At 36.5% G+C, this 11397-nt stretch overlaps 1 protein-coding gene across 22 annotated transcripts in view; it reads left to right on the forward strand.

Annotated features, from left to right (window-relative positions):
• LOC126853949 (tropomodulin) overlaps positions 1–11397 on the forward strand; it is a 44291-nt gene that overhangs the window by 30404 nt on the left and 2490 nt on the right. For 8 of the 22 annotated variants that reach the window (XM_050600182.1, XM_050600191.1, XM_050600193.1 and 5 more), the window contains one exon: positions 4737–5225. The exons of 2 other annotated variants lie outside the window; for them this stretch is intronic. Coding sequence is in view for 8 of the 20 variants with exons in the window: in XM_050600186.1 (XP_050456143.1) it covers positions 835–911 (77 nt within the window). In the remaining 12 variants the exon portion in view is untranslated. Of the gene's footprint in view, positions 1–834; positions 915–4692; positions 5226–11397 lie in introns of those variants that run through there. 12 more of the 22 variants (XR_007688047.1, XM_050600195.1, XR_007688046.1 and 9 more) reach the window with 10 other exon arrangements.

The raw sequence follows: 11397 nt of genomic DNA on the forward strand, positions 1-11397 counted from the left end.
ATTTTGATCAAAGACTTCTCTCTCACAGAGAAAGCCACATGTAATAATAATTATTCCCCGAATCTGTCTCATTACTAAACGAATGCAATAATAGTTTATTCTCCATATCCCTCAGAGTAGGATTAAGCAGGTGTCATGATAAAAATGATAAATGCGATTAATATTTCATTTCTCAAGAATCCGTCGCACAATCTTATTTTGTTGGCGTTTACTCTTCCCATCTCTGTTCTGTTCTTTTGCATCCCGTTCCACTTCTTTTTAAGTTTGATTTTTTCTCATATTTCCTTTCTAATACTTCAATATACTATCATGATACATACGACATATGAATGACTAGTTTTTTATTATTCGAGCTCAGGGTATCCTGTTGAGATTTTACAGGCAGGATTGATGGATCCCCCGGACCCTACTTCACATTCTACGTTACATTTATTTGACGCATATATATATAGGTGTTCGTCACAGCGCGCTCGTGTTTCTTTTACGACATGTAGTGTCAATATCGTGATGTCGACCTGCAATGATCCATCTTGACTCGCAAGATTGTAAAAAATAAAAAAAAAAATATATACATCGATTCTAGATATTTTGAATAAAGCATTTTTCGTTTAAATTTTCTAAAATAAAATTTTTCCTGATTATTACAGATAATTAAAAAAATTAATTGAAAGTAATATTCTAATACATATCGATAATCAGAATTTTATCTTGCCAGTCGAGATTCGGTGCAGTGAAATTTTTCTTATCCTGATTTTTTTACCATTCACGACAATAGACTCTGCAAGTCCACAAGCTACGATATATGTACTTACGACGCCTATTCTTTCCCAACAGTACGGAAAGATCTATCGTTGCGGCTACAGTTCCGATTCTTTAACATGAACCACAGGAAACCTGCCTTGATTCAATGAAAGGTAGCTACCCGCTGTGTGGTAGACCATCAGCAGAATAAGCCATATCTTTCCCTCTCATGCGGGGAAAGCTTAACCAATGCCAACGCTATTTTTGTAGCTTCACTAACAAGGCTTTTTATTAAACAAATTGCGCCATAAAAAGAAAGCGTAGTCGGTTCACATGATCGAAAATAGAATATTCGTCGTATCATGCGTAGCAAGAAATAAATATATATAATGTTATATATATTCTGTACAGATTCTCAACAATTTGTGCTTCCGCATATTTTCGCGAAGTAGACTTGTCAAGTTCGATTCTGATACTTTATTTCGAGAAACGATTGTACAATTTATATATAAATTAAATAATATTCTTCCTAATTAGTGCATGATTGACCTCGAAACTAAATAGATCTTATCATAAAATTGCAGCCGAATAATATTAAATCGAATTTCGCTTACAGAAGAGGGTTGCGTGACTTTTAGAGTATCGTGCAATTCGACGTACGCACATCACCATAGTCATTACCGTTGCATTGCACCTTTCTACGATGCAATGAGGTTTAGATGCATCCTATCAAACACGATGAAGTCGTGACGCGTTAATTTCCAGAAGCGAGGCTTCTAGGAGCTTTATTCGCCTCGCGTGACATCCTGCCGACGTTAACCCGTCAGCTCGAAGACAGCTTAACACACGCCGACGTTGGTGCAAACCGAATCTGACTGACGTCTCATACCGAGTGAATCGTTGCCTGAACTATTCGCGCGAGAATTTTTTTTTCTTTGCTCGAGCACCGCTCAATTATACGCGCACGTCTATCTAACAAGTCTAATCAAGCCTTCTCGTGAAATGGTCTCCTTTTTCTTTTGGTATAATTAGAATTGCGCGTACGTCGAAAAGAATCTTGTGATGTTTTAGCGTGGGATATTTTTATGAAACTCGGTTCTTGGAAGCTTTAAAATTTTTTTAATTTTGTACAAATTATTCTTTGCATCCTTCAATCGTGATATTTTTTTTTGCTATAGCTTAGTATCTTGAGATTTTAAACTTCTCTGGAGTTTTTATACTCTGAACTAAATTGTTGAATTTTTATTTATTTCATTTTCAAGTTTGCGATTTTTTTTCTCCGATAAGTATAATCTGCAATTTTATTCTTTAGTTTTGAAAATGTTTGAATTGTGCGCGTATTATCGGGTTTTACTTTTTGTGAATTTTATGATGCACTAAAGCAGATCGGCGCCGGGTGTTGTAACGCTTACAAAACGCACGTACCGTGGAAGCATTATTTTTAAAATCATTGAACTGAGAGAACAATTTACTCTTTCATCGGGGATTAACGACGCGAGCCGTGTTAATGAGTCTGCGAATGCTAGCGCACCAGGCGTAAAATTGCTAATATTTATCGCGAATTGTATGAATGGCATTTTAAAATAATATCTTACGCAATGCTTTCACGTAACATGAAATGTTAGGTGTCGATGCGGATGGGTTTTATTTCGGGTGACGGAAAAATCTCGCTCGTATCTCTAGAGATCACATTGCATCCGATAGTTAAAATAAATTGTAAATACTCCGCGAACTATATAAATTATTACACTTTGAGTTTTATTAATGCTGTCGTTATGTTTATGTCGTTCTGTTATCATAAAAAAATGCAAATGTGTATATTTTTTAACGGAATTTTTTTTATTTTAAATTTAATCGGTAAATATATTCCAAAGAGTAGGCAGAAATAGTGCATAGTCATTTATTTTAATAGAAAACACAATCTGAAAACTATTTATATAAGTTTGTATTTTATCTTTGTTGAATAAAATTCATAAAAAAATGATATAATCTCTGAATAAATAAATAAAATAAATAATCCTGTTCAAATTTCATACGATTTCGAATTAAATGCCTATTTACATAAAGAAAGTGCATATTTATTTGATATCATTATCGGTTTTGTTTTTGTTATCTCTCTTGAACCCGCGTGACCCTCCAATCACCCTGCAGCTTCGCGCGGATTATTCGGGACCGAGGATTTAACTGCACGAAATAATTACAATAATTTTCATGATTTTCATTTAAACCCTTCGATGCATATATCGCGCATTTAGCGACGAAATTTCGCGCTGAAGTGACATCACGGATATCTGCATTGTTTGTTCACGCTATACATCCCGCCGCCTTATTTCCGGAACGAAATATGTCAATGTCGACGATAGTGAGAGTTTTGACTTTTGGCGCTTCTCCGAAATTTTTTGCTGCGTTAAGCTGTTAGGCAGTTTTTTTCTGCTTGCTGCGATTTATCTCTTTATCGCAACATGGACTAAAAATATTTCTTCTGGGAATAAATCTGTGGAGGACACGTGCATTAGATTAATAGTTCTCGCATCTGTTTGATGACTAACAACAACATCATGCCGTTGTGTCTGTCTTTGTCAATTTTACGGAAGATTCTTCCACTAAACTAACATCGGAGATATATATAAAATTTATCACACCTCGGAGCTGCTTTTTGCATTTACGTATAAGTTTGTCGTTGTTCGTAATGCATATTAAATCTTTAGATACTTTGGATCTTCTTTGTTAGCCCCATCTATAAAGGCACATCGAGCAAAAAATTTAATGGAACGAATGCGCCTCGAGCTTCGATAATTTGCTTACGGAATTTTTAAATCTCTGTCTGATATTGCTAGACATGCGAGAATAATTAGGAGTTGATAATTATCGATTACAAAAATGACTCGGCGAATAAACGGGAATAGATTGATTAGAATACTTTCTTTGCAGTTTTTTCTGCATGAAATGTTATCATATATTGTACTCTTGAGAACTCTTAACGTTGATGCAAGAGCAGCTCGCGAGATTGGTATATATTATATCATTAAGGCATGCCATATCGCTCGATCGAAATGCGAATACGAGAAATGCGCAAAATAAAATACTTTTGACTCGTCATTATTATTGCGTTATTACGCGTGCTAAACCGAAGTACGTTCCAAAATCATATATTTTACTTTTAATATTAATTTTGAATATAAAAACATTTTTACCGATTAAATAAAATGTATAAATGTTTTAAACAATCTATGAAAATGTCTGTAATACATTCAAGCCGAGTTTTCGAGTTTAATAACAATGGTTGGTAAAAAAAAATTGGTGCTCGTTTAATCGCGAACGACATAAAAAGAAAATTGCGATGTCGGCGATGGAATCTGCCCGATAGAACGAAACAATTTGGCGAGACCACAGCGAGAACGAAAGACAATTAAAAAGCGACGCGCACTCGGCGTGATCCGCGCGAGGGGATATTTTACGTCTCCACCGAGCGTTATTCCTGCCACGCGACGGGATTACTATTTTACGGGGCGGATTACTACGCGGTACGCATCGCGTTTTGAAGTACGTTTCTTTAATCATGTAATGTGCTTTTTGTCCGACAGCAATCGATCCTACACGTCGTCATGGATAAACGAAAAAATTGTCCGACGATTCTTTTACCAAGATTGCGAGATATCGCGTTTATTTCTCTTCGGAAAATTGATACGCGATTGTTCATGGGAATTTAACGCAATAACGATTCCGATGAAAATAAAAAAGGTTGATCATATATGCTTCTCGAAGTTCTATGATAAGATTTTTTTCTAATTAAAAGGAAAATCGGATTAAAGACGATTGGCAAAGTCGCACTTCTCGGATGTGCCGTAGGTCGAGCGATACGTTTTTTTTTTTTCTTTCTTTTTTTTTTTCGTTTCCTTGCATATTCTTTACCGGCATGTATCGGATCGGTAAAGTATTTTTCTTTTTTAGTTGCTAAACGCATATGATGACAGTGTTTCGGGTGTCTGTTGCAGTACGGCAGTCCCGGCTCGGGGTGGCGACATCTTAACGCGAAGTGGCGTTCGCCTAGGTATTTTATTTTGTACATATATATAATATACACACACACATTATATACTACATATATTATATATAAATGTATATTCTTCTTTCGCGCACATATATCGATTGATCTCATTGCCGCCTATGTCACCGCTTTAAAGGCTTAATCTACTTATCCTGTCGTTTGCCAAGACAATTGTGTCTTCTCGCGAGGAAACGCGAACGAAAATGGGACGACGATGACGAGATATGAAACAGCACGCCTTTATTATTTGACTCTATTCGCTGTGTGTACAATATATAATAGATCGGAAAATTCTCTATTTTCGAGGGTTTTGACCCTTATAATCATAGGGACCGACTCTTTTAAAGAAATCAAGATGTATGGCAAATATTTATAACTGCAAATAAAAAAAAAAATGTAATATGATAATAATAAATTTAAGCAAAGCTTTTAAGAATTTTGTTCTTTCGAATTTAGACTGTCACTATAAATTTCATTTACAGCTAGGTTAATTTATACATTCGCGAGTAAGTTATATGATGATCGACATTCTTAATGATCAATTTATAATTGAGGAAACATCTAAGATTGTATTCTTTAAAATATAGACTGCCAGTTTAAAATATAGACTGCCAGTTTAAAGAGCTGCCTAGATTAATTTACATTGCTGGCCTACATTTTTAATAAATCATTCTATAAATTTAAGCAATACGTTTCCTTCACATTTAAAACAATTTTAAACAATTTTAGTTGGTTACATACAAATGAATTTAGATATTGTGATGATTAATATATATTTTTAACGATCATTCTATAATAAAGTTTAGAGAAAACGTCAGTCAATTCCTTCCATTTTAGACTGTTTTTTTTAAATTTATAACTGATCAGATTAATCGAGACGTTTCTGAATTATTTATAACATTGCACGACAATATTATAATTGGATGTTCTTATTGATTATTTTATTTATAAATCGCTATCTCGCGATTGACCGTCGAGTATCCTTCGGAATAACCGCACGGTGGTGATGCTGGGAGCGAAATTTGCATAGGATCAACGACTGTGGAGAGGATATTTTATCGGATATGTGTCGTTGATGTGGGGACTTGTTGTCGTCGCGCATGGCAATCGTCGAGATCGAAACAACACGCAACGTACCCCCGCCGACTACTGTCGCTTAATCGCATTTCTCCGTTTCTCGTTTGCCTGCCGTTTCCTCCCCCTGCTGTTTTACATCCCTCTGTGCGACGCTGTGCATATTCGCCGTCCACGTTGCGTGAGTTTCCTCCGTATAGAACGCTGCGCGCTTATATATGTATCTGTGCAACACACATACGCACCTCCTACGGCTTGATTACATCGTGCATCGCGACATTGCGATGCACGATTCGCGAAATTAAACGGCGGGACAATTTCGACGATGCCGTGGTGATACGGAATTATTAATCGCTATTCCTGGATAGCACGTACGCGCAAAAGTAGCATAAACTTTGAATGAAGCTTCCAATTTCTTTTGATCTTAAATTACTATTTTGTTAGAAACGTGATTATACATGGGAAATTTTTTATTAAACGTGCGCGTTAATTCAACTATATTTTCGTTCATCTCGAAATTCATTCAGAATCATGAGTTTAAATTTTGTAACGATAGAATTTTTTTATTTTATGAAAAATTTTAATAGAAGCGTCATGTTTCGATTCGCTAACTACCTAATATTAAATATTTTGTTAATAAAGCTTAATTAACTATGTTAATTGTGGAAAATATGCTGCGTGAAATTGGTGTAAAAGAGTTCGTCATTAAAACTAACATCGAAAGTTTTGACAGGTGTTTACTTGCTAAATATCATACTGTACAAACTAGAAGGCATGTTGTTACTTTCGCAAATTGATAATTCGCAGTCAACTAACAAAGTTTTGACGGTGAATCGCGCTTGACGGCGGGATCTCTCTTCCAACGCGCGAATTTCGAGAATCGCAACTTGGCAAACGCTATTATTGCAGCTGTTGTTGCAGCAGACCGGCGTATCGAACGGGGCGAGTTAGTTCGCGCTGTAACTCTTCCGCCCCGCGATAACGACCGAAATATCTCGGGCGCAGTGAGCGCTCGATAAATATTTTTCACCAAGACCGGAGCCCATTTTATCGGATCCGCCTTTACGCGCGGTCTCGTGCCGACCGGCCGGTTAATTTCATCGCGATTGCGCCGATATGCATTAAAGCGCATGCAAGCTTGTATATCGCCGCGAAGGCCGCATATTATCCGATATAATGGCACGCTTAGCACGCTGTAGGCACCGTGACTTTTTTAAAGCTTATCCCGATTAGCCGCTGTTACAGCTCGAGCTACACGAAATCGCCGCCACGGATAAACGCAGGTTGCAATTCGGAAGTTTCGCCTTTTATTCTGTGAAATGTATCCCGACACATGCTCAAGTTCTATATAATTTTTTCCACTGTATTGAAAATACTTTTTAAAACTTTGTAATGTGCGTTTAAGAAAATGTTATAATATAGACAATATATGTTGCAGCAAAGTTGATATTCTCTCATGTAGATAATGTACATTGTGTTATTTTATTTTATGCACTTTTTAGTGTTCTTACATATTTTATTTAGGAATGCATCACCGATTAACACGTTGTTAATATTTCTTTATATTTGATCCTGTATGTAATTTACACGTTTATATCTCCAAGACGTAGGCACTATGGCACAACTGCATCAACTATAATTAACACGATCACTATCTATATACCTGCATTAAATTGGTAGAATATTGTATAAGCGGAATGCGTTAATGAGATATGTGTTAACCAATATAGCACATTGTACACAATTAGTACAAGGATAGTAAGATTTCACGTTAATAGTAATTAATGACTTAATGCACTGTGAGAGCATGGAGAAACGTATTATTGTCCTGATATTACTCATGTTCAAGTAGATTACTAATTTATTACGATTGAATGAAAGGAATATTCTCTGAGGATCGGATAATGTGGCACTGTAAAGGCGAAATACGAAAAGAAATATATTGAAAATATTTTATTTGTTGCGAAAGAAAAATATTATTCGTCATGGATAAAAGATGGAAATGATTATTATTAAACGGCTTAATATTGTTATTATTATTAAAATTACAGCGCGCAACGCTTCAGCATCCTCATATTACACAAGATTGTTTACGTTCCTTTTTTTCCCTTTTTTTAAGAAAGAAAATCATATTTTCCAAAGTATAATTTCAGAAACATGGATCTATATAAAAAAGAAAGAATAATAGCAAAATTACGGAACACAGGAAAACGTGAGAAACAACAGAATCGACGAAAAGAGTTGGTTGTACACAGCTTTATCGGAAAAATAATGGAAGCTTCAATTACCGAATAGATTGCCTCGAATTTCTATTGACGGGTGCTATTCTTCCATTTTTTACCATTCCTTTCTTTTTGGACCCTTTGTTTTTCCATTTTTTTATTTTCTTTTATTTTTTTTTTTTTTGTTATTTCAGTATCTGTCTGCCAATTTTTCGAAATAAAATTGCACACACGATTCGTCATGCGCGTGTTTCATGCGAATCGCTAACTTTTTGATAATGCGAATCCGTTTAAATGTACGAGTTCATTCACACCTACGCGTAGAAGCATTAGTATAACCAAATATTCCGTTGTCCTATCTATGGTCAGATTTGTATATTTTAATAATTTAATCGATATTTTAGCTATAAACTAGAATCTCGTTTATTAATTTCGAACATGTAAATCAATAATGCAATATAGCATATTCCGAATTTAATAACGAATAATTTGGATACATGGATTAATCTACAACTCATTTAGCTAGACATGTATAATATATATACTTTTACAATTATATTTTAATTGATTTTTTATAACGAATCAAATATAAACGGATTTTTCCTCGGCGATAAAGTTCTCAGGCGTAACGATAATGATCAAGTCAAAAATTGCCGATGTAATACGATGCAGTACGATGGCGCAACGAGTTGGTAAAACTCATTAAGAGATGAGAATGCAGCTTCTCTATCAAGCGGGTTCTAAGCTTTCGTCGGCTTTACTTATCTCGGCTACCCTATCCCGCGAGCGGATTTCTTCGGGAACGAGAGTCTCCCCCAAAATCGTACGTACGCCCGCGCACAACTGCAGCGGTAATGATAAAGCGGATTCAGTCGCGACTTTGGAAGTGCGGAGACGGAGACCGAGAGGATGGAGTCTCGTTTTACGGTGCATTAAATTCTGACGAAGTGGCTCGTTCTATATTGGGGGATCCGAATTATCGTAGAACAGATAAACAGACCACCGACGGAAATAGGGGAGGTGAAAAGATCGGGGACGTGCAAAAACAGGACAGCGACATTTCTAAGGAGGTTGTAGCGATGCTTTTTGCGATTAAAAGGGAGAGAGTGAGAAGGACAGGGCGAATTGAGAAAAGAGAAACAGTAAGAAAGTATGATGAAAGTACTTTGGGATTTTCGAAAAGGGAAGATGAAATCTAGGAACGCGTCAGTCGAGCGTGAAAAGCTCGATGATGACTGCCTCGGAAGCTTTGCGAGTTTCCTCGTTTACTTTTTTTTTTATTAGTTCCATGGAGAGTCTGTCATCATATCGAGAGAAAGAGGAAAATTGCCGAGTTTGTTTGTTTTTCTCGTCAATAGTTTAACCGCTGTTAATAGTACTTTGATTCGAAATCGTGATTGTTAGGATTTATTTGTCGCAATTACTTCGCGATAAATAGTTGCTAAATTAAAGCTTCAAAAATAATAAAAACTATTTATGTCTTTTTTTTTTCTACAAAAAAAAAAATACATTCAACACAATCTTAAAATTGTAATTACAAATTTTCATTTACATGTAAAACATTCAGAAAAAATGTATCAAAACGAATGGATATTTTTAAATCAAACTTTCATGCCTTTTGAAAAGTTTGGCGTACTAAAATTACGTTCCTCCGGCATCACACACACACATTTCAATCGCGAGGTTAATTAACAACGTAATTAACCGTATTTACCGTATCCGCTTATAAATTATCCACGTTCGAAGCGGCCGAGAAAAATTCGCGAACATCCGGGCGTTGCCGAAAAATCGACGATGATGTAATCATCACGGTGTAAATTACGGGTGGGGATTGTCCGACGGCTAAACTAATTACACCCTAACGTATTACACTTGGTCCGCGCGTAGAGACGTTACGGGAATAATAAATTACTACAACGGCTCGTCGCGCTTTCATCGCGCGGCTTGGCGGAACTCGGTTACATGCCCTGGCCCAGCATCTCTCGCGCGCTGCGCGATAATTAATTCCCCATTAAATGCAGAATGCGGTTGTTTACTTAACACGCGTCATCGTACACGCTCGCAAAAGCCGACGCGAATGCTGCATTATTAACTCGGAACTATGGATCTCTCTCGTTCCTCTCCATGGATCACCTTGCTACTACTCGAGTCATGAATATTCGATTTTTTATCAATGCTCCGATAACGAATGACGCATTTATTACACAAGTTGTAGGTTTTACATCCAGTCGTGCCGACACTCGAAGGAAACGATAAACTCCTTCGCAGAGAGAAATGGCGAATAAATATAGCGTCCGATATCGTTTAGCGTCCTTTGCGTGCAATTCGAATGTCTAAACTTTTCTTCGGGCGCGAATCGTTTATCTCCGTATGGCAGACGCAGCCGTTTCCTAATCGGCAAAAAATTGCGGAACACATCCGCGCCAATATAAATCTGATTTCCATCGAAGCTACTACCGGGCGCGATTTTGTTCGCGAGAGTCGATGAGATTTATCGGGAGGAGCGTGCCTGTTTTTATCACGCAGCACGGTGTTGAATAAAAATATCGTTACAAATACGAAGTGATGACAAACTCTCAATTCTTATTGGCAAATGTGTAACGGTGATAAAAGAGAAAGAAATTACTGCGCCTTGGAAATTTACATCGATTATACGTAAAATAATCAAGTAGCTAATAAACGTGATTACTAGCGTAATCACTGCACAATGAGATTTAACGATCGCGCGAGTGATTATATATAATGTTATAATTTGAAATGATATAATTTCCGTTTTATGTGCACGCGGCGCGGAGATTAACACCGGCACGAAATTTGTTGCTTCTACAACGGCAACTACAAGATTACTCATCACACATTGAAGAGAGGCGCGTATGTACATAAAATACATCAAGTATACGATCACATACACATATACATATCCAGGTATAATATTCTTCGTGCGAATTAATGCGGCTAGCTTTATATATGTATATATATGTATATAAGCGTCTAATACGTAAACTGTTTTATCGTCACGGCAATGGTTTGACATAATACGCGCGTTAATTACTTTTGCTTTACGACTGGCGAGACACGTAGTAATGAGAAATAAAAAATCCGGGAAATCCGAGAAGATTCCGCGCAGCTACGAATTACTCCCATTTGAAGGATCTTCTGATGCAAATTACCCAAGTTTTTTTTTTGTACTTATTTTCGAAGAGTTTTAATAACTGGTTCGGAGACGACATTTTGCGATGCAATTTTTACAGAGAATTACGTCAGATATCCTGCATTATTGTCATTTGCATCGTATTTGTCAAATATCTCACG

The sequence above is a fragment of the Cataglyphis hispanica genome, chromosome 13 (assembly GCF_021464435.1).
Source record: "Cataglyphis hispanica isolate Lineage 1 chromosome 13, ULB_Chis1_1.0, whole genome shotgun sequence".
NCBI classification, from domain to species: Eukaryota; Metazoa; Arthropoda; class Insecta; order Hymenoptera; family Formicidae; genus Cataglyphis; species Cataglyphis hispanica.